General features: G+C 45.4%; 1 protein-coding gene across 1 annotated transcript in view; it reads left to right on the top strand.

Annotated features, from left to right (window-relative positions):
• The first annotated feature begins 1,377 nt into the window (after window positions 1–1,377).
• Window positions 1,378–24,140, top strand: part of LOC117355991 (phospholipase-B 81-like) — a 197,677-nt gene continuing 174,914 nt past the window's right edge. Inside the window, exon 1 of the mRNA XM_033935208.1 lies at window positions 1,378–1,584. Coding sequence (XP_033791099.1) covers window positions 1,527–1,584 — 58 coding nt within the window. The 5' untranslated portion in view covers window positions 1,378–1,526. The remainder of the gene's footprint in view (window positions 1,585–24,140) is intronic.

Here is a 24,140-nt window from a genome sequence, read left to right as displayed (position 1 = left end):
CCCTTGTAGCTTCTTCCCCCCCCCCCTTGTAGGCCTGTCCCCCCTTTAAGGCCTGCCTGCCTGCCTTTCCCCCCCTTGAAGGCCTGTCTCCCCCCTTGAAGGCCTGCACCCCCCTTGAAGGCCTGCACCCCCCCTTGAAGGCCTGTCCCCCCCCTTGTAGGCCTGTCCCCCCCTTGTAGGCCTGTCCCCCCCCCCCTTGTAGGCCTGTCCCCCCCCTTGAAGGCCTGCCTGCCTTTCCCCCCTTGAAGGCCTGTTCCCCCCCTTGAAGGCCTGCACCCCCTTGAAGGTCTGCACCCCCCCAAAGGCCTACACCCCCCCCCGAAGGCCTGCACCCCCCTGAAGGCCTGCCTGCCCCCCTTGAAGGCCTGCCCCCCTTGAAGGTCTGCACCCCCCCCCCCCCGAAGGCCTGTCCCCCCTTGAAGGCCTGCCTGCCTGCCTGTCACCCCCTCCCCCTTGAAAGCCTGCTTGCCTGCCCGCCCGCCCCACCCTTAAGGCCTGATGCCCCGACCCACCCCGAAGGACCGCTCGCCCCCCTGGCCTCCCCGCACCACCTATGAAGCAGCCGCAGCAGGATCGCGAAGTCAGCGTCAGCGATCCCTGCGCTGCTTCCTGCGCCACGGTCCCGCCCCTCCTCTGACGTCAGAGGAGGGGCGGGATCGCGGCGCAGGAAGCAGCGCAGGGATGCTGACGCTGACTTCGCGATCCTGCTGCGGGCTGCTTCACAGGTGGTGCAGGAAGGTCAGTGGGGCGAGCGGTCCTTCGGGGGTGGCGGGGGACTGAACGGCAAGGCCGGGAACACCCCCTTAGGGCTGGTACCCGGGGCGGCGCGCCCCCCCCCCCCTAGGTACGCCACTGTTTCCTTGGGAGGTGTTTTAATGTATTAGCTTTATATCTCATGTTGTTACTACCTGCCTTGTTAACTACATTTTTGGTCTGACTTTTTCAGTAGTTTTATACATCTCGTTTTTACTTGTTCAAATGCCAGTTTTTCCACTTATTGTACTAATGAAAATTATTTTCAATAAATAAACCTTGACTAAAAAAAAAAGCTCCTGGGACTAAGAGAGAGGTCGGAATAGCACTGATATTGGGGGATATTAAGGACAGAGAAATGGAACAGCGAGGAGGCAAGAGCGACCAGAAGCACGAGTCAAATTTCCCCCACATGAGGCTCTCGCTCTTTCTCTCTATGTGACCTCATACGACAGCAGCGACTTAGGCGCGGTCGGCGCGAAATACTGAGCAGGCGACCCGACCTACCCCCCCCCCCCCTTCCCTGTCCCGGGACAAACTCCACTGAAGGCGGGGAAGAGATTGATCTATAGGCCCCGCCTCCCGCTTCCTGGGACAGATTTATTTGCCTGGGGCGGGAAGATGTGTGGGCGGCTCGCCCCTCCCCTCAAGTCATTGGGACAAACTCTAACGTGGGGGAAGGAAGAGGAGGGGAGACATAAGCCGGCGGCACTCGGGGCAGACTCCGCCAGGGGAGAGCCAAAGGAATCAGCGGCAATAGTAGCGTCTGCATTATGCACTGGGCACTAAGAGTCCTCTCCTTGCTCTTCTGCATCGCGGGGGCGCTGGCAGGTGAGGTGGGGGATGTCGGAGGGGGGGTTGGTATGTTAGGCTGCCCGCCTCCGTTGCAGGGAATTCCGCACAGAACCCCACGGACGCTTCCATCCCCAGGCAATGAGAAAGCCTTGTCCTGCAAAGCATTTTGGCATTTAGCTCGACGCGAGTTACTTTCAGGTACCGCAGGTATTCCCTATTCCCCTTACAAGGGTGCCGCTAGGCTTTGCCCAGTGGTAAGAGCATGATTTTGTGGCGCACAATAGCGCCCAAAGCCTTGTGTATTCCCCAGGTTGCAACACCCTTATATCCATGCTAATGAAACCATAATTTATTTAGCAGAGAGGCAGAAAAGTGTGCTGAACATTGGGGAGACTTAAAAAAAAATTAGTTTGGCCTTCTGCAGTCATTACTAGTTTTATACTTGTCTATTCTCTTTATTGCCTGGATATAAGATCTACAGCTTTATTCTAGGCTCCCTAAAGAGCAAGGGTAAAAAAAAGTACGAACAGAACTGAGGGGAAAAGTATGCTGGAAGGGAGAGAAACTGCTGGGACTGTTAAGAGTTGCAGGTGTGCACCTGTCTGAGCACAAACAATTTTATCAGCAGCACCTAGAGTTGCAGGTGCATAGGAACATAAGAGTTGGGGAAGGGGTAAAACGCAGACCTGACGGACCTTGCGGGTCTAAAACCTCACGTCCTTAAAAATCTGAGGTCCGTGCCACTTGTTAGTTTCTGGCTCTGACAGACCTCTATGACAATTTAGCGCTGACGGATCCTAATACTTTTCCCTCCCTATGCTGAGACGGATCCGTCGGCGCTAAATTGTCATAGAGGTCTGTCAGAGCCAGAAACTAACTACAAGTGGCACGGACCTCAGATTTTTTAAGGACGTGCGGTTTTAGATCCACAAGGTCCGTCAGGTCTGCGTTTTACCCCTTCCCTAAGAGTTGCCATACTGGTCCATCAAGCCCAGTATCCTATTTCCCAACAGTGACCAATCCAGGTCACAAGTACTTGGCAAGAACCCAAAGAGTAAAACAGCTTTTATGCTGCATACTGAAGCAATAATCTGTTGGGTTAGGACAATTGGGTACCACATCCGAACAGCTTGCTTTTATGCATTTTTCATGTAGACATCTTTATATTTGGTGCTGTCAAAAAAAAAAAGATAGACGTACTATGAGTTAAAACGTCTAGATTTAAAAAAAGGAAAACTAAGTTAGATATGTGGCAGTTTTGAGAATGGACATTTTTACTAGTAAATTTATGGATGTCTTTCTCAAAATGTTAAAACCCAGATGTCCTTTCGAAAATGTGGTTCAGGGGTTAAAACTACAACCTCAGCACCCTGAGGTTTGAGGACACGACTGAATTCAACAACTTCCTTACTTCACTAGGTTTTCCCTCACCCACCCCATCTCCAACCCACGAAAAAGGGCACACACTAGATTTCACCACTTTCCTCGATCTTACCGCCTTCAAAACTTCAATCGACGACACTCGCTGGGAACAAGTCCCTTGGTCTGACCACTTCTAGGGACTAATTGCCTCCTCATTTTCATGTCACATCTTGAATCCCCACCCCACACCTCTCATTCCATAACCTACCGCAAAAAAATCTAGAGCAATCTATTCTGGTCCAAATTCCTCAACCAACTCTCCTCCAACCCTAGACCTACAGACTCCGAATCCCATTGGCGCAACTGGACCGCCCTCTCAGAGTCCATCTACCACTCCCTTGCTCCAATATCCACTAAAACCATCTCCTACCCTCGAAAGGCCCCCTGGTACTTACCTCTTCACAGAGATTTGAAACAGAAATGTCGCACTCTGGAGCGCAAATGGAAAAAATCTAAATCCCCCTCTGATAGACAGACCTGGAGGGACAATATTAAGCTTTACAATTCAACACTAAAAAAAGCCAGGAAGAACTTCTTCGGAGACAAGATCTCTAAATCCAACAACCAGATCAGTGCACTGTTTAACATCTGGCGCTCCCTAACTACAAAAAAAGACCCACCCTTGCTCCCACCGTCCATATCAGCCGATGCCCTTGCAATCTTCTTTAATGAAAAGGTTACCACCCTAAGACGTTCCTTCCCACCCACAGTCTCCTACAACTCCCTGGTCTCCACTGACCCCAACCCTACCTTGCCTGTCTCCACCCCCATTCCAGCCGACAGATCCTGGACCGTCTTCGAACTTGTTTCCGAATCGCAAGTCTCCAAACTTTGCCTCAAACTAAAAACTTGCAAGTGCACCTTGGACCCTTCCCCTCCTACCTATTCGAGAACACCTCTACACAGGCCATCGCTTCCCTCACCGAACTTATAAACTCAGCCCTAACATCGGGCCTCTTCTCCTCCGACATGGGACATATTTCATTGGCCCCTCTATTGAAAAAGGCCGACCTTGACCCCTCCATACCATCAAACTACTGCCCAATAGCAAATATCCCCCTCCTAACCAAGTTATTAGAATCCATCATATCCACTCAACTTTCATCCTACCTAGAAAGATTCTCTATCCTCCTACCCCACCAATTCGGCTTCAGACCCAACTTCAGCACCGAATCCCTTCTGGCCTCACTAATCTCTAAGGTGCAACAACTCCATTCTTGCAACAAATTCGCTGTTCTCCTATAATTCGACCTCTCCGCAGCTTTCGACGTCGTCCATCATGATATCCTTATCTTTCAACTCTCCGAAATAGGCATAAGCTCCACAGTCCTAGATTGGTTCTCGAAATTCCTAAGCTTCCGCTCCTACACCGTTAACTTAAACGGTACTTCATCCCCCCCCCCCCTGGAAACCGAAATGCGGAGTCCCGCAAGGCTCCCCCCTCTCTCCTATCCTTTTCAACATCTACATGTCCTCTCTGAAACTCCTTCATCTATCCCCCCTAGAAACTCTCTACACCTACTCCGATGACATCCTCATCCTCCTCGAGACCGAATCGAACCTCTCTAACCTCGCTGAGAACATATCCACTTGTATTACGAATCTCCAATCCTGGGCCCAATCTGTACAAATGAAACTGAATGAGTCCAAAACAAAACTACTTTGGCTCGGCCCAACATTAGATCATTTACCCACCTCCATCCCATTACCTTCTGGACCCACTCTTCAGCTTGAGTTTTCAAGCAAAGTCCTAGGCATCGTCATAGACTCCTCTCTCTCCTTCAATGATCACCTCAACTCTGATAAAAAAATGCTTCTTTTACCTTCATATGTTGAGGAAGGTGAGATCCTGCTTTCATCATTCTCACTTTACCGTCCTTGTTCAATCTACTATCCTCTCTAGACTGGATTACTGCAATTCCATCTATATAAGCCTAACTAAGAAAAACCTCCATAGACTTCAGCTAATTCAGAACGCCGCGGCTAAGCTTATTTTCGCAAAAGGCAAGTTCGATCATGTCTCCCCACTCCTCTCCAAGCTTCACTGGCTCCCAGTATACTCCAGAGTCCTCTTTAAATGTGCCTGCTTAGCCTTAGATCCTACATGGCGTCCTTCCTCCCATTATCCCACTCTTTTGGAATTCCTCAAAACCACACTCCACCAGACCCTCCCAAAAACTGAAACTATCATTCCCCTCTATAAAAGGTATATCCCGCGCAGGAAAACTTGGAACATCTCTCCCCTTTAGAACCACAGAACTCTGGAACAACCTCTCATCCCCACTCAGAAATTCAAGCTCCTTCCAATCCTTCCGCAAACACTTGAAAACTTGGCTCTTTGCAAAAATCTAATCACCTCCCATTCTCCAGTATTCTGTCCTTCTCTTTCCTCTTAGTCCCTCTCCTTTATCCCTTATTGTAGTTCCTTTCCTCTTAACTCTGTAAACCCTGCCGAGCTCTGCGCTTGCGGAGATGGCGCGGTATACAAACCTAAGGTTTAGTTTAGTTTAGACTCAAACCCACATTACTCCCTATGACCTTGGGCAGGTCACTTGGTCCCCCATTGCCCCAGATATATTAGATAATTTCTGAGGCCAATGGGACAGACGGGGAAAAATGCTTAAATACCTGGATAAATGTATGTAAACCATTCTGAGCTCCTCTAGGAGAACGGTATAGAAAATTGAAGGAATAAATAAATAAATAAATTGAATGAATAAATAAATAAAACTTCTGCTAACTGCTTTCACCATGTTTTCTGGGAACAAAGTCCAGAGTTTATTTACATATTGAGTGAAGAAATATTTTCTCTGGTTTGCTTTAAATCTACTATTTAGTAGCTTCATTGCATGACCCCCCCTAGTCCTAGTATTTTTGGAAAGAGTAACAAGTGATTCACCTATACTTATTCCACTCCCCTTAGTATTCTGTACCTCTTCTTATTCCGCTATATCTTTTTTAAGATGCGGCAACAAGAATTGCACATACTGTAGCATTTGAGGTACGGCCGCACCATGAAGTGATAATACAAAGGCATTACAACATTCTCATCTTCCTTTCCTGATAATTCCTAACATTCTATTTGCTTTCTTAGCTATCTCTGTACACTGAGCCAAGGGTTTCAAAATGATGCCTAAATTCTTTTCCTGGGTAGTGACTCCTAATGTGGAACCCTGCATCACTGAGCTATAGTTTGGGTTCTTTTTCCCCACATGCATGCACATACATCTCTGTGCATGTGCTGGAATGCTGTTCTGCACATAAATATTGGTCTGGCAATCTATATTTTTTGCATTGAATAGCATTCCTGCACATGCACAGCTGTGTGCATATGAACTCCGGGTGCCTGCATCTAGCACAGATCCAGGTACACAAATGTGCTGAACCTATTTGCATAGTATTTGGTTACTGCATTGGGTGCAAAACCTTGAACTTAGTCTTGTGTTAGGAAGCCCCCAATGTAAAGTTTCATTGGTTCTTAAGTCTGTTACCGAGGGTTAACTTGGTTTTTCTGTAACACAGGGCTTGGTAAGCACCAGTTACACATGTAAAGTGGTACACCGTCAATAGTGCGTAGGACATTGGCACGCCCACAATTGCGCACTGACAAGTGCGCGCATGAAAAGAGGGGAATTGTCGAGGCGGAATTGTATGTATAGTGGGGGAGGGGTTTGCAGCAATGTTGTAATTCAAAGCGCATCGGCATTGAACACCCCCCCTGAGCGCGTCATTGTAAAGGTTCCCCCTCCCCCAGCACGAATTGTAAGTGTAGTTGGGGGTTCCCACCATACCTCCCCTCAGAGCGCAAACAGGAAGGCATAGGGCGAAGTGCTCAGAGTGCGAGTTTGTAAGTATAGTAGGGGGGGTTTCCTAAAGAGAGCGCAAGTGTAGTGAGGGGTTCTCCCCTCCCCCAGAATGCTAATGGGGAGGCATAGGGTGGCGCACATTTGTCCTTGTCGCAAATGGGGTGAAATTGTCAGCGCGCATTTGACGGGTCGCCATGTAAAGCACACATCCCCCTCCATATTCACAGGTTCAGAACTCGCAGCTTCAGTTATTCACGGTTTTCGTCTGGGTGGCCCACCGGACCTCTCCACTTACTTGCTTTTTTAATACCTCGTGGTCTAGCAGTGAAGCAGGGCAGGAGTGATCTTCCTGGCTCTTTCCATGTGCAGAACTAGGAACAAAAATGACTGCCATGAGTTCCCATGATCTTGTGGGAGCTCACGTCAGCCATTTTTGTTCCTGGCTCTGCACGGGGCAGGAGTGTAGGAAGATCGCTCCTGCCCCCCACTTCACCGCTAGATCACCAGGCTTTAAAAAAATAAGTACAGTGGACAGGTCTGGGAGGCAGGGGTGGGTCAGAGTTGGCCCTAAAGTTATTCGTGAGTTTTTCATATTCGCGGGCCGGCTCTGCCCCTAATCCCCCGCAAATATGGAGGGAGACGTGTACAGAATTACTAGCACTTACACACTTATCATGCACACTTAAACATAATTTCTAGGTGCTATTCTAAAACGTAAATATGCAGATTGTTTAGTGTATAAATGTTAAGAGGTGTACATATGGGTGGATCTTCAGTTATATGCATAACTTACAGAAATAGGGTGCCAGGTTGGTATAGCCACTTGCCATGGGCATGTTAGCATTGTATACCCTCGTACTGTGTTTCCACATAGGCTTTCATTTCAGCACTGTTATATTTTTTTAGCATTATTCTTTCAAACCCTTGAAACTTACTCCAGTTTGCTTTCACTAGTGGACAAATTGTTGTGATATGGAAAAGGGTCAGATGACTTGTTCCAGAAATCAGTTAGGCTAAAAGTACTTCCTTAGTGTGCCTGGTGCTTTTTCAAGAAAGGGGAAAGAAGTGTTGCTAAAAGATTAAGGCCCCAATATTCAAAGGCACTTACTTGTATAATCTTTATATCTTTATGGAGATAATACGGTATACAAACTTAAGGTTTAGTTTAGTTTAGTTTATAATGGTAGCTCTTGTCCAGATAAGCACTCCAGACAGCCCTATCCATGCATTTTCAGCTGTGTATTGTATATAGAGACCAGTGAGATTCCGGGTGTGCCGTGAAATTCTGGCGAGGATAGGCACTGGCTGACTGCTTACAGGATGTGCCCTCGTGGCAAGAGGCACGTCATGTAGGCAGCCGGTGTTGGCACCTCTCCACCACTCTCCTCTTCCTGCACCCCGGTGTAGTGATAGCATGCTAAGGGCCCCGTCTGGAGGGCCTCCGCGCATGTACTGATGTCAGTGTGTTGACATCACACGTGCATGACATCATCGCATCGATGTTAGTGCATGCTAGGCCCCTGCCTAGGTCAGCAGGCAGCGCTAACAGCGACCTTCTCAAGCTTGACGTGGCTCCCCCTGGAAAAATGAGGAGGCCCTTCAGGAGTCTCAAAACAGGCAACCGCCTGGTATTTTCAGCAAATGCTATGTAGTGCAATTGAAATATGCCTTTAACGGAAGAAAAAGCCTCAGGTTTGTTTAGGCAGGGCATAAATGCTCAAGCCTCCTCCACCCACATCATTGGCAGTGACATGGAGGTGCATCTCGTTTTAAAGTTTCTGAGTGCCGCCAGACAAGCAGGACGCTGAAGAGATCGTGTGAGTACTTGCATTATTTTTTCCCTTGTAAAATAGAGGGAGCCTGCTAAGGATATGAGATAGAGTTATACTTTATTTTTACAGAGTTGTGTGAAGATGTGGGGTGTCAGGAAGCCCTGAAGAAGCGGTAGTGGATCGTGAAACGTTGGCTTTTACAGAGACGCCACGTTTACATTTCAACACATTTGGCAACATTGCTATTCAAGCGATTTTTTTTTTTTTTTGGTCCCATATTTAAAACCAGCTTAGCGGCAAGTGTAGAGTCTTTACGGAAGTTTTTTTCTGCCAATGATGTGGGTGGAGGAGGCTTGAGCATTTATGCCCTGCCTAACCAAACCTGAGGCTTTTTCTTCCGTTAAAGGCATTTACATTACTCTCAGTTGATCGAGTGGATTAGTTTTGTGTTTATAGTAATTATTCATATTTACTATTTAGTAGTGCAAATGAAATATGAATCCCAGGAGACAATGTTCAATCATAAGGTACTTTGAATTTTATTTGGACCTTTAACTGGTCACTATTCAAAGTAGTCACTTTAATAACGCATGAAAATAAACTGGTAAAACACAAAAAAGTCAACATTCCATTTTGGTAACAAAATAAAGGTAATGCAAAAAAACCCTTTTATCTTCCCTGGGCTTTGCAGCTCCTTGGAGAAAGTTATCTTCATAGCAAAAGGTTTCTCCCATCTTCATACAGGTGAATGAACTCAAACTTTAATCAAGAAAAGAAAACAAAAAAAAAAACAAGCAGCAAAAACTTTCCAGCTTTCAGTCCAAAAAGTCCTGCACTGCAGATTACTTGTGCTACAAGGCTTGAACAGCTTTGCACCAGCAGTAGGAAAGTATAATGTTCTTATAACAAAGTTCAAGCATACATAAATTGCATTCATTTTCAAACACTCAAGGCTTGAACAGCTTTGCACCAGCAGTAGGAAAGTATAATGTTCTTATAACAAAGTTCAAGCATACATAAATTGCATTCATTTTCAAACACTCAAGGCTTGAACAGCTTTGCACCAGCAGTAGGAAAGTATAATGTTCTTATAACAAAGTTCAAGCATACATAAATTGCATTAATTTTCAAACACTCTCCAAGTTGGGCTTTCAGAAGCCTCTGTCATTAATGAGATTATCTGAGGCAGGTAAATAATGGCAAATGCTGTTCACTAGATCAGTGTTTTTCAACTTTTTTACACCTATGGACCGGCAGAAATAAAAGAATTATTCTGTGGACTGGCATCGGTCTGTGGACCCGTGGTTGAAGAACACAGGGCTAAGTCATGGGCCAGACCCTGCCCATCTCTACCCAATCTCCACCCTAGAACCCGCCCCCATAATAGTACTAATTGCACCTTTCATGTCCCATGCCTCATCTGGAAGCCTGAATCGGTTAGGAAGAGGGAGCTGGCTCGAAGATAACGCCGCATCGATCACACCGTGGACCGGCGGTTGAAGAACACTGTTTTGGGCCTGATGCATGTGCTGGCCCTGTGGACAGGCAGGAAATTTCTGTGGACCGGCACTGGTCCATGGACCGGTGGTTGAAGAACACTACACTAGATAACCATCTCACAGATTCTATATATGGCATCCAGAATTCCTCCCCCCAAATTTGGATGTGCACAATTTAATTAAGTAACAAGCCCTTAACTAGCAAAAATTGGTGCTAACAACCAATTACACTGGACAACAAATTTTTCCAAAAGTTTTGCTTCCTGTAAACAAACTGGTGATTATGATAGATCCCTTCAAAATAAACACAAATATAATTTCACACTGACTGTATCATGTTGGAATTATATCTTTAATTGACTATAACTTGATTTAATGCCCAAAGTTTCTGATATGCTGTGATAGTTCACTGTGGCTAAAAGAGTTTTTCTGCTGATTTTCGTTTCTACTCTGAGCCGGATTCTGTATAGGACGCCCACTCAGAAGCCGCTGTTATGGGGTTTTCTTTTCTTTTCCGTTTATTCTGCGCTTGTGCCCATCACTGTAACTCGCGATGGGCTTATTTGCATGAACGTTTTTGGGAGAATGACTCGCTTTTTTACAGTCACTACTATAATGGCTGCGATTATCAGCTCATCGTTTTTTTTAGTATTTTTTTTTTTTTTAATCTAGCTCTGAAGGTTAAGGATGGCAGTGTTTAAGAGGATTACCACGCCTTAACAACTTCCTTGGTGTAGAAATGGACAGATCAGGGGCATGACTTTAAGTTACACGTGTAATTTATAGAATAAGGGCATCAGTGCCTAAATTTAGGCACAGGCATTTGCACCATGTTTTTATTTGCACCACAGTTCCCTGTCATTTATTTATTTTTTTAATTTCTTTTCCGCCTAAAACCCAAGCGAGTTGCAATTTAACATACACAATCTATTTCCAGACAGAAAACCATATAAAACACAAGCGCCCCACCACCAACACACACACACTTTTTACAAAGCTGCATTAACAGCTGCCACTGCAGTAACTGTCCCGAAGCCCATAGGGACTTATAGGGATTCGGGGCTTTTGCCGCCTGGCAGCTGCTAGCATGGCTTTGTAAAAGAGGGGGTAAAGCAGTATCCCTCATCAATCTTCTACATATTGTCATAATTCAACAACAAATACTCAAATTGTGCTATTCTGTAAACTGTGCCAAACCTTAAGCATGGTTTATAGAATAGTGCTTTTTTTAATGCCAATTTTTTTAGGTACCATAAACAGTATACATAGTGTCCGGTCCAGTGTAGCTACCGTATTTTTCGCTCCATTAGACGCACTTTTTATTCCCCAAAAAAGTGGGTGGAAATTAGGGTGCATCTTATGGAGTGAATACCCAAAGTACCCCCCCCCCCCCACCAGTTACCTATTTTTAATGCAGCCGCCCTCCTTCGCTGGAAGCGGTGCCCTCAACTGGCTGGCAGGTGAAAGGCAGGCCCTGGCCCTCTTCCTACTCCCCGCCGCCCCCCGTGCATACCTTTTTTTTTTTTTTTTTTTAACTTCTGTTCACGGCCAAGGCTGGCTGGCTGCCTGATTCCCACCGCTTCCTCCCAGAACTGCCAGCTGTCGCAGCTGCCTCCTCTTCTGTTCTCTTGCGGCATAGCGGCACACCAGGTTGCCTGCCTGGTCCTGCGCCGCTTCCCGTGAGAACTCAGTTCTCACAGGAAGCGGCGCAGGACCAGGCAGCCAGCCAGCCAGCCTTGGCCGCGAGCAGAAATTAAAAAAAAAAAAAGGTGCGGTGGGGAGGAGGAAGAGGGCATGGGCCTGCCTATCGCCTGCCTGGGGGGTGATGAGGAAGAGGCAAGGGCCTGCCTACTGCCTGCCTGAGGGGTAGGGAGGGAGAATGGAGAGGCCAGGGCCTGCCTGTTTGCTCTGCCCAATTAAAAATAGGGAGGGAGAGGCCGGGGCTTTCCTGCTGCCTGTCTGGGGGGGGAGGCCTGCCTGGGAGGGGAGGAAGGCTGCCTGCCTGCCTACCTACCTGCCTGCCTTGTCCCATCCCTACCTGCCTGCTTGCCCTGTCCCTACCTGCCTGCCAGCCACTAGGCCTGTGTGCCCTGTCCCGGCCTCCCACTAGACCACCAGAGGGGGGACAGGGTACAAAGCTTGGCAAAGAGTGTGGGGTTGGGTGCAGAGCCTGGTAGGGAGAATTTGGTTCAGAATGTTTTTTTTCTTGTTTTCCTCCTCTAAATTTAGAGTGCGTCTTATGGTCAGGTGCGTCTAATGGGGCAAAAAATACGATACTTTCTAATCACCGTTGAGTGAGCTTCCAGAAAAGTGTAGATGGGTGACTTCAGCAGAGGCCATTTAGTTTCTCTTTAAAGCGGACTGCTGAGTTAACGAAGAAATGCTGCATGCTTTAACTGTTCATAGTTTTCACGCTTTCTCAGTAACCAACTACAAAGTTAATTTATGTGATTAAAAAAATCCTTGGAAAATGAGTGTATATGTTAACCACACCTAACTGTGGTTGCCAGCTGGCCTGGTTATTTTTCTTGTAGCCAGGCTGGTGGCTGACGGAGGTTAAAAACCTGGCGCTGTCCCTGCTATGATATACACTTCAATAGCACAACAGTTTTCCCATCAGATCAAACAAATACTTGCTATAGTTTTTTTTATTTGTTTGTTTGTTTGTTTGTTTTGCCATACTGGGACAGACCGAAGGTCCATCAAGCCCAGTATCATGTTTCCAACAGTGGCCAGCCCAGGTCCCAAGCACTTAGCTAGATCCCAAGTAGTAAAACAGATTTTATGCTGCTTATCCTAGGAATAATTAGTGGATTTCCCAAAGCCATTTCAATAATAGCCATTTCTCTTAAGAAATTATCCAAACCTTTTTTTTTTGTTTTGTTATGACACTCGATTGATGATGATCATGTTTGTGAGACACTGAACACTAAAATTCATTGTTGTTAAAATGATGCAAGGGAAAATATAAAATATTCATAGAGTTTAATGCACCTTTTTAAGTTAGCAAAATTTTATTTTTTTTCTCACAAGGTTTTAATTTTAACTTACTTTATCCTTGAGAAATCTGGTACAGTTTTGTGATTATAGAATTGAATAGTAAGCAAATTCATGTAAACTTACTGTTTTAACTTCAAATAATTTTTTACCCATTCTAGAGTCTGCATAGAGCTAGGATGTTTCATCTTACAGCTTTAATAGTACCCAAAATAGTGTTTGAAAATTCGCTTGGAGTTAGAAAGAACACAGACTTCACTTAATAACTTTAAATAAATACTTGACGCCTCAAAGTTCCTATGCCATAAAATCATACACGACAAAAATGCCATTACTGCATGAATCCCAGTCATATCATTGGCTTCCAATACAACTATGGGTGTATTGCCCAGCTGTATGGGATACAACAATCTAGGTATGTCACCTGGCCATATAGGGGACAACAGGCAAGGGCAACACAGTTTTATAGCCCACTTACGTTTTTAGGGTAAAACAGAATTATCCACACTAGCTGTTTCTTGCAACTAAATATAACATTTATTAGTAAAAGACTGGTAAAAGAAAGAAATGGCAGAGTATTTGCAAAGTAAAGAAACAATACATCACCGTGAAAAATTGGCTGCATCTTCTAGCCTCCAAACAGACCGGGAAGCCCCAAAGCATGTTCTGGTCTGAAGGGCTTATGGAAGGACCTTGGGCAGTAGTGCACTTACTCCACAGGTGAACTTCAAGCCAGCCACGTTGAGAGGATTACTTTAAACCTACACAAAGCACAAGATGGTACATGTTTCCAAAATATGAAACTGATACGTTTGTTTTTTTACAAATGGAAGGTGAAAACAAGACAACATCTCAGAGAGATGAAAAACAGGTCATATCAGTATGTGACAATTCTAGTCAATCAGTTCACTCTAAACAATAGATGTATTAGCCTCATTGATAAGAATTCAATTCTCAGCAAACCCTAACAAGCTCTGAAAAAGTTTCAGCTGCCCTACTGAAAGTCGAGTCAACAAAACCATTGGCCATCTCACCATGTCTAAACTATATAGCTTATAACCCTAAGCAATGCTATCCTACATAGTTAAAGTGACCATTTATTTTTTTCATCAAAACGGGACATCTATTAATTGTCAGCCCCGCCCCAATCCCACCCAAAAATTCTTCCATTCATTTTTCATGTATACATAATATCTTATTAATTCATAATGGTAACCATAAAAAAAATTTTAAACCACAAAGCACATTATACGAAGAGAAAATGTTAATTATCATTTATATTTGGGGGGTTTCAAAGATGTCAAGGCAGATGACTTTAAATATGCAATATCACCTCAGTAATTATAGAAAAATAGACAAATATAGACAGCAGATATAAATTCTCAAACCTGATACATTTTGATCACTAAATCTATATATATAAAATCAGATGTATGTATGTATGTGCCGCGATCATGCAAAAACGGCTTGACCGATTTGAACGAAACTTGGTATGCCGATCCCTCACTACCTGGGGTGATATGTTCTGGGGGTCTCGCGGCCCACCTGCACATGTGGGCGGAGCTACAAACATAAAATCAGATTTCACCCATTCATGTCAATGGAAAAAATGTAAAACAGCTGCCAACGCAAAAACGGCTTGCCCGATTTGAACGAAACTTGGTATGCAGATCCCTCACTACCTGGGGTGATATGTTCTGGGGGTATCGCGGCCAACCTGCACACCTGGGCGGAGCTACAAACAGAAAATCAGATTTCACCCATTCATGTCAATGGAAAAAATGTAAAAACTGCCTCTGCAAAACCGGCTTGCCCGATTTGAACGAAACTTGGTATGCGGATCCCTCACTACCCGGGATGATATGTTCTGGGGGTCTCGCGGCCCAACTGCACACGTGGGCGGAGCTACAAACATAACTTCAGATTTCACCCATTCAAGTCAATGGGAAAAATGTAAAAAGCTGTGGGACCGATTTGAACTAAAACTTGGTATGCTGATCCCTCACGACCTGGGGTGATATGTTCTGGGGGTCTCGCGGCCCACCTGCACACATGGGCGGAGCTACAAACAGAAAATCAGATTTCACCCATTCATGTCAATGGAAAAAATGTAAAAAGCTGCCATTCTCACAGTAATTCACATACGGCTTGACCCATTTGAACGAAACTTGGTATACAGATCCCTCACTACCTGGGGTGATATGTTCTTGGGGTCTCGCGACCCCCCTGCACACGTGGGCGGAGCTACAAACAGAAAATCTGATTTTACCCATTCATGTCAATGGAAAAAATGTAAAAAGCTGCCATTCTCACAGTAATTCACAAACGGCTTGACCGATTTGAACGAAACTTGGTATGCAGATCCCTCACTACCTGGGATGATATGTTCTGGGGGTCTCGCGGCCCACCTGCACATGTGGGCGGAGCTACAAACAGAAAATCAGATTTCACCCATTCATGTCAATGGAAAAAATGTAAAAAGCTGCCATTCTCACTGTGACCAATTTGGACGAAACTTGGTATGCAGATCCCTCACTACCTGGGGTGATATGTTCTGGGGGTCTCGCGGCCCACCTGCACACGTGGGCGGAGCTACAAACAGAAAATCAGATTTCACCCATTCAAGTCAATGGAAAAAATGTAAAAAGCTGTGGGACCGAATTGAACGAAACTTGGTATGCAGATCCTCATTACCTGGGGTGATATGTTCTGGGGGTCTCGCGGCCCACCTGCACACATGAGCGGAGCTACAAACAGAAAATCTGATTTCACCCATTCAAGTCAATGGGAAAAATGTAAAAAGCTGTGGGACCGATTTGAACGAAACTTGATATGCAGATCCATCACTACCTGGGGTGATATGTTCTGGGGGTCTCGCTGCCCACCTGCACACGTGGGTGGAGCTACAAACAGAAAATCTGATTTCACCCATTCATGTCAATGGAAAAAATGTAAAAAGCTGCCATTCTCACAGTAATTCACAAACGGCTTGACCGATTTGAACAAAACTTGGTATGCAGATCCCTCACTACCTGGGATGATATGTTCTGGGGGTCTCGCGGCCCACCTGCACATGTGGGCGGAGCTACAAACAGAAAATCAGATTTCATCCATTCATGTCAATGGAAAAAATGTAAAAAGCTGCCATTCTCACAGTAATTCACAAACGGCTTGACCGATTTGAACGAAACTTGGTATGCAGATCCCTCACTACCTGGGGTGATATGTTCTGGGGGTCTCGCGGCCCTCCTGCACACGTGGGCGGAGCTACAAACAGAAAATCAGATTTCACCCATTCATGTCAATGGAAAAAATGTAAAAAGCTGCCATTCTCACAGTAATTCACAAACGGCTTGACCGATTTGAACGAAACTTGGTATGCAGATCCCTCACTACCTGGGGTGATATGTTCTGGGGGTCTCGCGGCCCTCCTGCACACGTGGGCGGAGCTACAAACAGAAAATCAGATTTCACCCATTCATGTCAATGGAAAAAATGTAAAAAGCTGCCATTCTCACTGTGACCAATTTGGACGAAACTTGGTATGCAGATCCCTCACTACCTGGGGTGATATGTTCTGGGGGTCTCGCGGCCCACCTGCACACGTGAGCGGAGCTACAAACAGAAAATCAGATTTCACCCATTCAAGTCAATGGAAAAAATGTAAAAAGCTGTGGGACCGAATTGAACGAAACTTGGTATGCAGATCCTCATTACCTGGGGTGATATGTTCTGGGGGTCTCGCGGCCCACCTGCACACATGAGCGGAGCTACAAACAGAAAATCTGATTTCACCCATTCAAGTCAATGGGAAAAATGTAAAAAGCTGTGGGACCGATTTGAACGAAACTTGATATGCAGATCCATCACTACCTGGGGTGATATGTTCTGGGGGTCTCGCTGCCCACCTGCACACGTGGGTGGAGCTACAAACAGAAAATCTGATTTCACCCATTCATGTCAATGGAAAAAATGTAAAGAGCTGCCATTCTCACAGTAATTCAAAAACGGCTTGACCGATTTGACCGAAACTTGGTATGCAGATCCCTCACTACCTGGGGTGATATGTTCTGGGGGTCTCGCGGCCCACCTGCACACGTGGGCGGAGCTACAAACAGAACATCAGATTTCACCCTTTCATGTCAATGGAAAAAATGTAAAACGCTGCCATTCTCACAGTAATTCAAAAACGGCTTGACCGATTTGACCGAAACTTGGTATGCAGATCCCTCACTACCTGGGGTGATATGTTCTGGGGGTCTCGCGGCCCACCTGCACACGTGGGCGGAGCTACAAACAGAACATCAGATTTCACCCTTTCATGTCAATGGAAAAAATGTAAAACGCTGCCATTCTCACAGTAATTCAAAAATGGCTTGACCGATTTGAACGAAACTTGGTATGCAGATCCCTCACTACCTGGGGTGATATGTTCTGGGGGTCTCGCAGCCCACCTGCACATGTGGGTGGAGCTACAAACAGAAAATCAGATTTCACCCATTCAGGTCAATGGAAAAAATGTAAAAAGCTGCCATTCTCACAGTAATTCCAACTACCTGGGGTGATATGTTCTGGGGGGTCTCTCGGCCCACCTGCACACGTGGGCGGTGCTACAAACAGAACATCAGATTTCACCCATTCATGTCAATGGAAAAAATGTAAACAGCTGCCATTCTCACAGTAAATCTAAAACGGCTTGAAAGATTTGAACGAAACTTGTTATGCAGATCCCTCACTAACTGGGGTGATATGTTCTTGGGGTCTCTTCACCCAAGAATTTATATGTTCTTGCTCCTGGAGGTGAAACTAAAAATGTTGTTTATAATCAAGTTTTGTGTTAGTTGTATTGTATTCATTTTGTCAAATATTTCACATTATAATTTGAATATTGTACTTTTTATAAAGCTGTATAATTTCATTCACCACTATAAAGTATCTTTATTTGAATCCATTTACAGTGTTATTGCTATAATTAAATACCCGTGCAACGCCGGGCCATCAGCTAGTTGAAAATAAAATCATTTTTCCTACCTTTGCTGTCTGGTGATTTCATGAGTCTATGGTTGCGTTTCCTTCTGACTGTACATCCTTTCTTTCTGCGCTCAGGCCCAACAATTGTCCCTTGCTATTCCCTCCCTCTTTCCTTCCTATGTCCTTAGTGCCCCCAGTGCCTCCTTCCTATGTCCTTAGTGCTCCTTCCTATGTCCTTAGTGCCCCCAGTACCTCCTCCCCATGTCCTTACTGCCCCTTCCTATATCCTTACCTCCTTCCTATATCCTTAGTGCCCTCAATGCCTCCTTCTTATATCCTTAGAGGGGTATAATAAAAAAAAAAGTCTAAGTCCCTTTTTGGCCTAAGGCCTTAAACGTTGAAAGCAGAAGCAGGGAAAGTGTCCATAACCAAAACAAACGTCCTTGTTTTGCTAATGGCCTGCCTTTACATTCAGTTGTTTAAATGCCCAGACCACCACTACGTCTACACTTATCCCCCCACGACGTCTACACTTATACCCCATAATGAACCAAAAAAACGCCTAAGCCCCAAACTTCCAACACAAGGGCTTTTAGGTGAAGGAGGAGCCAGTCCTTCGCATAAAAGCTGGATTCTGTAACCAGTGTCTGTCAAAAACAACACCGGTTAAAGAATCCAACCCAACCCATTCCCCCCAACGACATCGGGGCAGGAGGGAACCCAAGCCCTCCTGCCCCGCGATCCCTAACCCCCCCCCCAATGATTACGGTTGGGCAGGAGGGAACCTAAGCCCTCCTGCCCCGGGCACCCGCGGCACCCCGTGACAACATCGGGGCAGGAGGGAGCCCAAACCCTCCTGCCCTGGACACCCGTGGCACCCCGCAACAACATCGGGGCAGGAGGGAGCCCAAGCCCTCCTGCCCTGCCATTTAACATCGGGCCAGGAGAGAGCCCAAGCCCTCCTGGCCCCAGCGATCCACGACCCACCCCTGCCGCCGATTTCATTCGGGGCAGGAGGGAGCCCAAGCCCTCCTGCCCCATGGCCCCCCCTGATTACGAATACTTTTTAACAAACTTTTAAATTGTGCAAACTTTAAATAATGTAGTACTCGCTGTTGACAGCTAAGACATACACCCTCAGGTCAGATACCTAAGCAAAAGGTTCCTGCAGTGGTCCTCAAGTTATCCAAGCATCAAACCTCCAAGCAGAAGCATGCTTCTACTTCCACCTTGGAGCCTATAGCCTTAGCAAGTGGTCCAGTTTCAGACTCGGATCCACAATTGCAGGATTCTCTCCAGGCCATGTTAGAGCGACAATTTGTTCAGTTACTGAGCAGATATGGTCCTGCCTCGACTCTGCCTCCTACAGTCCAGCCTAGGCAATCGACAGTCTCCCGTGAGGTTGAGTCCCTGCCTGTGCCTCGAGCTGAGTCTACACACTCTATGCAAGGAGTCGAGTCTTTGCGAGTGTCTCAATTGAAATCTTCACACTCTATGCAAGGAGCCTGAATCTTTGCGAGTGTCTCAACAGGAATTCTTACACTCCATACAAGGAGCTTGAGTCTATGGGGTTTTGTTCTACAGCTTCTAGCCCTATTCATTCACCAGCAGCACTGTCTGTTTCCAGGCATAGGGCGAAGTCTCCTCGATCTCACCCGAGACCTTCCAGGCAGCACTCTCGTCATAGATCAAGGCATCCATCAAGGCACAGATCTTCCGCAGAAAAGCCTTCATCGTCCAGGCCTCAGTCCAGACCTTCCAGTTCTTCGAGGTCTCCAATTCCAGACCCCGAGGATTCAGCTGATTCCAGTGCATCCTCCAAGTCTGTTTATTCCTTGGGTTGTCAATATTCCAGAAGAGGCTTCGCCTTCGTTCTCCACTTGAGGCGCTTCAAGGACATCGAGTCCTTCTCGAGGCCAGGCTCTGGTGGATCAATTGTCTTTTTACTCCTTTCTTCGTCAAATGGCTGACCTGGATATTAAATTGGACACTGGTTCTAAATATTCTAAAGAGCTTCCTCTTAACAGGCTTTTGTCTCAAACTTTCAAACGAAATCTGGAGACTCTTTATGCTATAACTGCTGTTTAAGCAAATTGGAATTGAGGTATGGAACTCTACATTGCAAAGAGTTTGAGAATTCACAACTATCTCACTAATCCCTCCTTGTGGAATCCTCATTGAAGAGAACCCATCCTTCCAGAGTCTATGCCACAGTACATCCTGGAAGAGAGGGAATGACCATGGACAAGTTTGGCTTGTCGCCTTTATCAGAATTCCATGATGGTCTCCAAAGTCCTCACTACAATTTTATTTTCATGACTTATTTTAAGTTCTTGATTGATCATCTTCTAAGTTTTATGAAGAACTTGGATGAACATAGACATGTGGAGTTTCTAGAGCTCTCTGCTACCTTGGTGCAACTCCGGTTGCATCTTCTCCAGCCATCTTATGATGCCTTTGAACTTTCTTCCAGGGTCACTGCTTTCTCAGTAGCGATGCGCCACCTGGCCTAGCTTTGCACCATTGATATGGATCCCAATCTTCAGGACCATCTGGCTAATATTCTTTGTGAGGGCAATGACCTCTTTGATTAATCATAGAGGCTGCCACCAAGAAGTTGTCTGAGCATGAAAAATCTTTTGCTTCAGTTGTCAGACTAAAGCCAAAGCCAGCTCCTGCAAAACCTTCTCAACAAACTCTTCCATCCTTCCAGAGGCACTATCCTCCAAGGGTGGCTCATTACACTCGAGCACCCCCCAAGAAACAGCAACAGAAGCAACAGAAACTTCAGCCTTCTGCTGCACCTAAGGCTGCTTAGCTTTTTTTTATTGTCTCAAACAGCATAACCTCCATCGTTCTCTCTGTCCTCCCTTCCCCCAATAGGACGTCGTATCCATCATTTTTACCATCGATGGAAGACCATTACATCTGACCTCTGGGTGTTGTAAATAATCAAGGAAGGATACTATCTTCATTTCACTCAGGTTCTACTGGAGCTTCCTCCAAGAGAGTATCCTTCCAATCCATCGCAGACCGCCCTTCTTCTTCAAGAAGCTCAAGCTCTGCTTTATCTCCCTGCCATCGAGGAAGTTCCTCTGAAACATCAGAACAAACAGTTTTACTCCCATTACTTCCTAGTTCCGAAGAAGACGGGCGATCTGCGATCCATATTGGATTTCGGGGCTCTCAACAAATTTTTGGTCAAAGAAAAATTTTGCATGTTTTCCCTGGGGTCCCTTTATCTCTTTCTAGATCAGAACGATTGATTATGTTCTCTAGATCTCAAGGAGGCTTACACTCGCATTCCCATTCACCCGGCCTCCCATCAGTACCTCAGATTTCGAGTGGGGAATCTTCATTATCAATACAGAGTGCTACCCTTCGGCCTGGCATCATCTCCCAGAGTGTTCACCAAGTGCATAGTGGTGGTAGAAGCAGCTCTAAGGAACCATGGTCTTCAGGTGTTTCCCTACCTAGACCACTGGCTCATCAAAGATTCAACATCTCAGGGGGTTATTGTAGTGACCAAACAGACTTCGTGGTTCCTACAAAGCTTGGGTTTCGAAATCAACTTTCCCAAATCTCATCTTCAGCCCTCTCAGAATCTACAGTTCATCGGAGCTGGACAACTAAGAGCATTCCTTCTTCAACAACATCTGGATACTCTTCTTCAGTTCTTCAATCTCAGCGAGACACATGATGGTACTATTAGGTTACATGGCTTCCACAGTTCATGTGACTCCTTTTGCTAGACTTCACATCAGAATTCCTCAGTGGACCCTGGTATCTCAGTGGACGCAGGCTTGCGAGCCACTCTCTCGACACATTACAGTCACTCCTTCCTTGAGACAGTCTCTCCGCTGGTGGATGCTCTCTTCCAATCTCCAGAGGTTTACTGTTTCAGACGCTGCCCTATCAGAAATTCCTCACGACAGATTTTTCGACCTATGCTTGGGGAACTCACCTCGACGGTCTCCGTACTCAGGCCACTGGTCCAGCACAGATCGTCAGTGTCACATCAATCTGTTGAAATTCAAAGCAATCTTCAATGCTCTCAAAGCTTTTCAACATCTTCTTCACGACCAGGTAGTCCTTATTCGGACGGACAACTAAGTTGCCATGTACTATGTCAACAAGTAGGGGGGAATGGGATCTCTCTCCCTTAGTCAAAAAGCTCTGATGGTTTGGGACTAGGCAATCCTCCACAACACCTTCCTGAAAGCTGTCTATAGTCAAGGGGTGAAAAATTGTTTGGCGGACAAATTGAGTCATCTTCTGCAACCTCACGAATGGACACTCAATTCCTCGCCTCTTCATCACATTTTTTTCTCACTGGGGAACTCCTCAGATAGATCTCTTTGCATCTCCCCACAACCACAAACTGCCTCAGTTCTGCTCCAGGATATATTCTCCTCATCGCCTCGAGGCAGATGCTTTTCTTTTTTTTAAATATTCTTTATTCATTTTCAAGATTACATTAAGTATTAAAATATATTCAATCACATAAACAATAAATATATCACTTAGAAATAATCATTGACACATCTCACAAATTCTTATCCCCATCCCTATCCCTATCCCAACTCTCCCTCCCATAAATTCCATTCTCAAATAAAACATGTAATAATAAAATCCCCCCCCCCCTTCCCTGCACCTTAAATTAACAAATAAATATAAGGGAACCAATTTTAAATTAATCTTTACAATACTTCGTTAATGGTTTCCACACATCTTGAAACTTCTTAAAATAACCCCTCTGTACTGCAATAAACCTTTCCATTTTATATATATATGGCATAAAGAGTTCCACCAGAAGTTGTAATTTAATCTCCTCCAATCCTTCCAATTAAATGTGATCTGCTGAATGGCAACTCCAGTCATTATAAGTAGTAATTTATTGTTATTTGCAGAAATCTGACTTTTTGGTTTTTTCTGTTGCACAGAGCGTTATGGACCCCTGTTAGGTTACAAAAAATAGATAGTTCTTTGTCTAATAGATGTTGGCATTGTCATTTAGAAGCAGGAACTTTAGATCATTTATTGTTTCATTGCCCATTTATTATGAATTTTTGGAAATCAATTTGAGACCAAATTAATAATTTATTAGATAACCCTGTGGCATTATCCTATGATACTGTGATATTTGGTATGGAAATGAGAGAGGCAGATGCTTTTCTACTGGAATGGACGAATTTCTTCCTGTATGCATTCCCTCTAATTCTCAAGACTCTTAGTCAAGTTGAACGATCATACCACAATGATTCTGATAGCTCCTTGGTGGCCGAGAAAACTTTGGTACTCCCTTCTACTTCAACTCAGCAGCAGGGAGCCATACCTTCTACCAGTTTTTCCATCTCTGCTTACACAGAGTCAAGGATCTCTACTTCATCCCAACCTGCAGTCTCTACACCTGACAGCTTGGTACCTCTCAACATAACTCCTCTTCAGTTTTCTCAACCTGTAAGAGACATTTTAGAGGCTTCTAGAAAGCCTGCCACTAGACAATGCTACCACCAAAAATGGACTAGATTTTCTACATGGTGCAGCTCTCATGACATGGAACCTCGAGATACCTCCTTGGCTTCTGTCTTGGATTATCTTTTGCACTTGTCTATCTCTGGCCTCAAGACTACATCTATCTGAGTCCATCTCAGTGCAATTGCTGCTTTCCATCAGCCTATTGAAAGAAAACCCCTCTCTGCTCATCCGGTGGTTTCCAAATTTATGAAAGGACTTTTCAATGTCAAACCTCCTCTCAAACTGCCTCCAGTGGTTTGGGATCTCAATGTTATTCTTGCTCAATTGATAAAGCCTCCATTCAAACCAAGGTCTATGGCTCATCTGAAATATCTCACTTGGAAAGTGGTCTTTCTCATTGCCCTCACATCTGCTCGAAGAGTCAGTGAGCTGCAAGCTTTAGTTGCTGATCCACTTTTCACAGTTTTCCATCATATAAGAGGGCACCTGCTAAAACTTATGAGGGCATCCGCTAAAACTTAAGGGGGGAAGATTTCATGGTGACACCAGGAAATACTTCTTCACCGAACGGGTGATTGATCGATGGAATAAACTTCCAGGCCAGGTGGTCGAGGCTAGTAGCGCACTTGACTTCAAAAGTCGATGGG

The sequence above is a fragment of the Geotrypetes seraphini genome, chromosome 2 (assembly GCF_902459505.1).
Source record: "Geotrypetes seraphini chromosome 2, aGeoSer1.1, whole genome shotgun sequence".
NCBI classification, from domain to species: domain Eukaryota; kingdom Metazoa; phylum Chordata; class Amphibia; order Gymnophiona; family Dermophiidae; genus Geotrypetes; species Geotrypetes seraphini.
The sequence above is the reverse complement of the archived record's forward strand: the minus strand, read 5'-3'. Positions and strand labels throughout refer to the sequence as shown.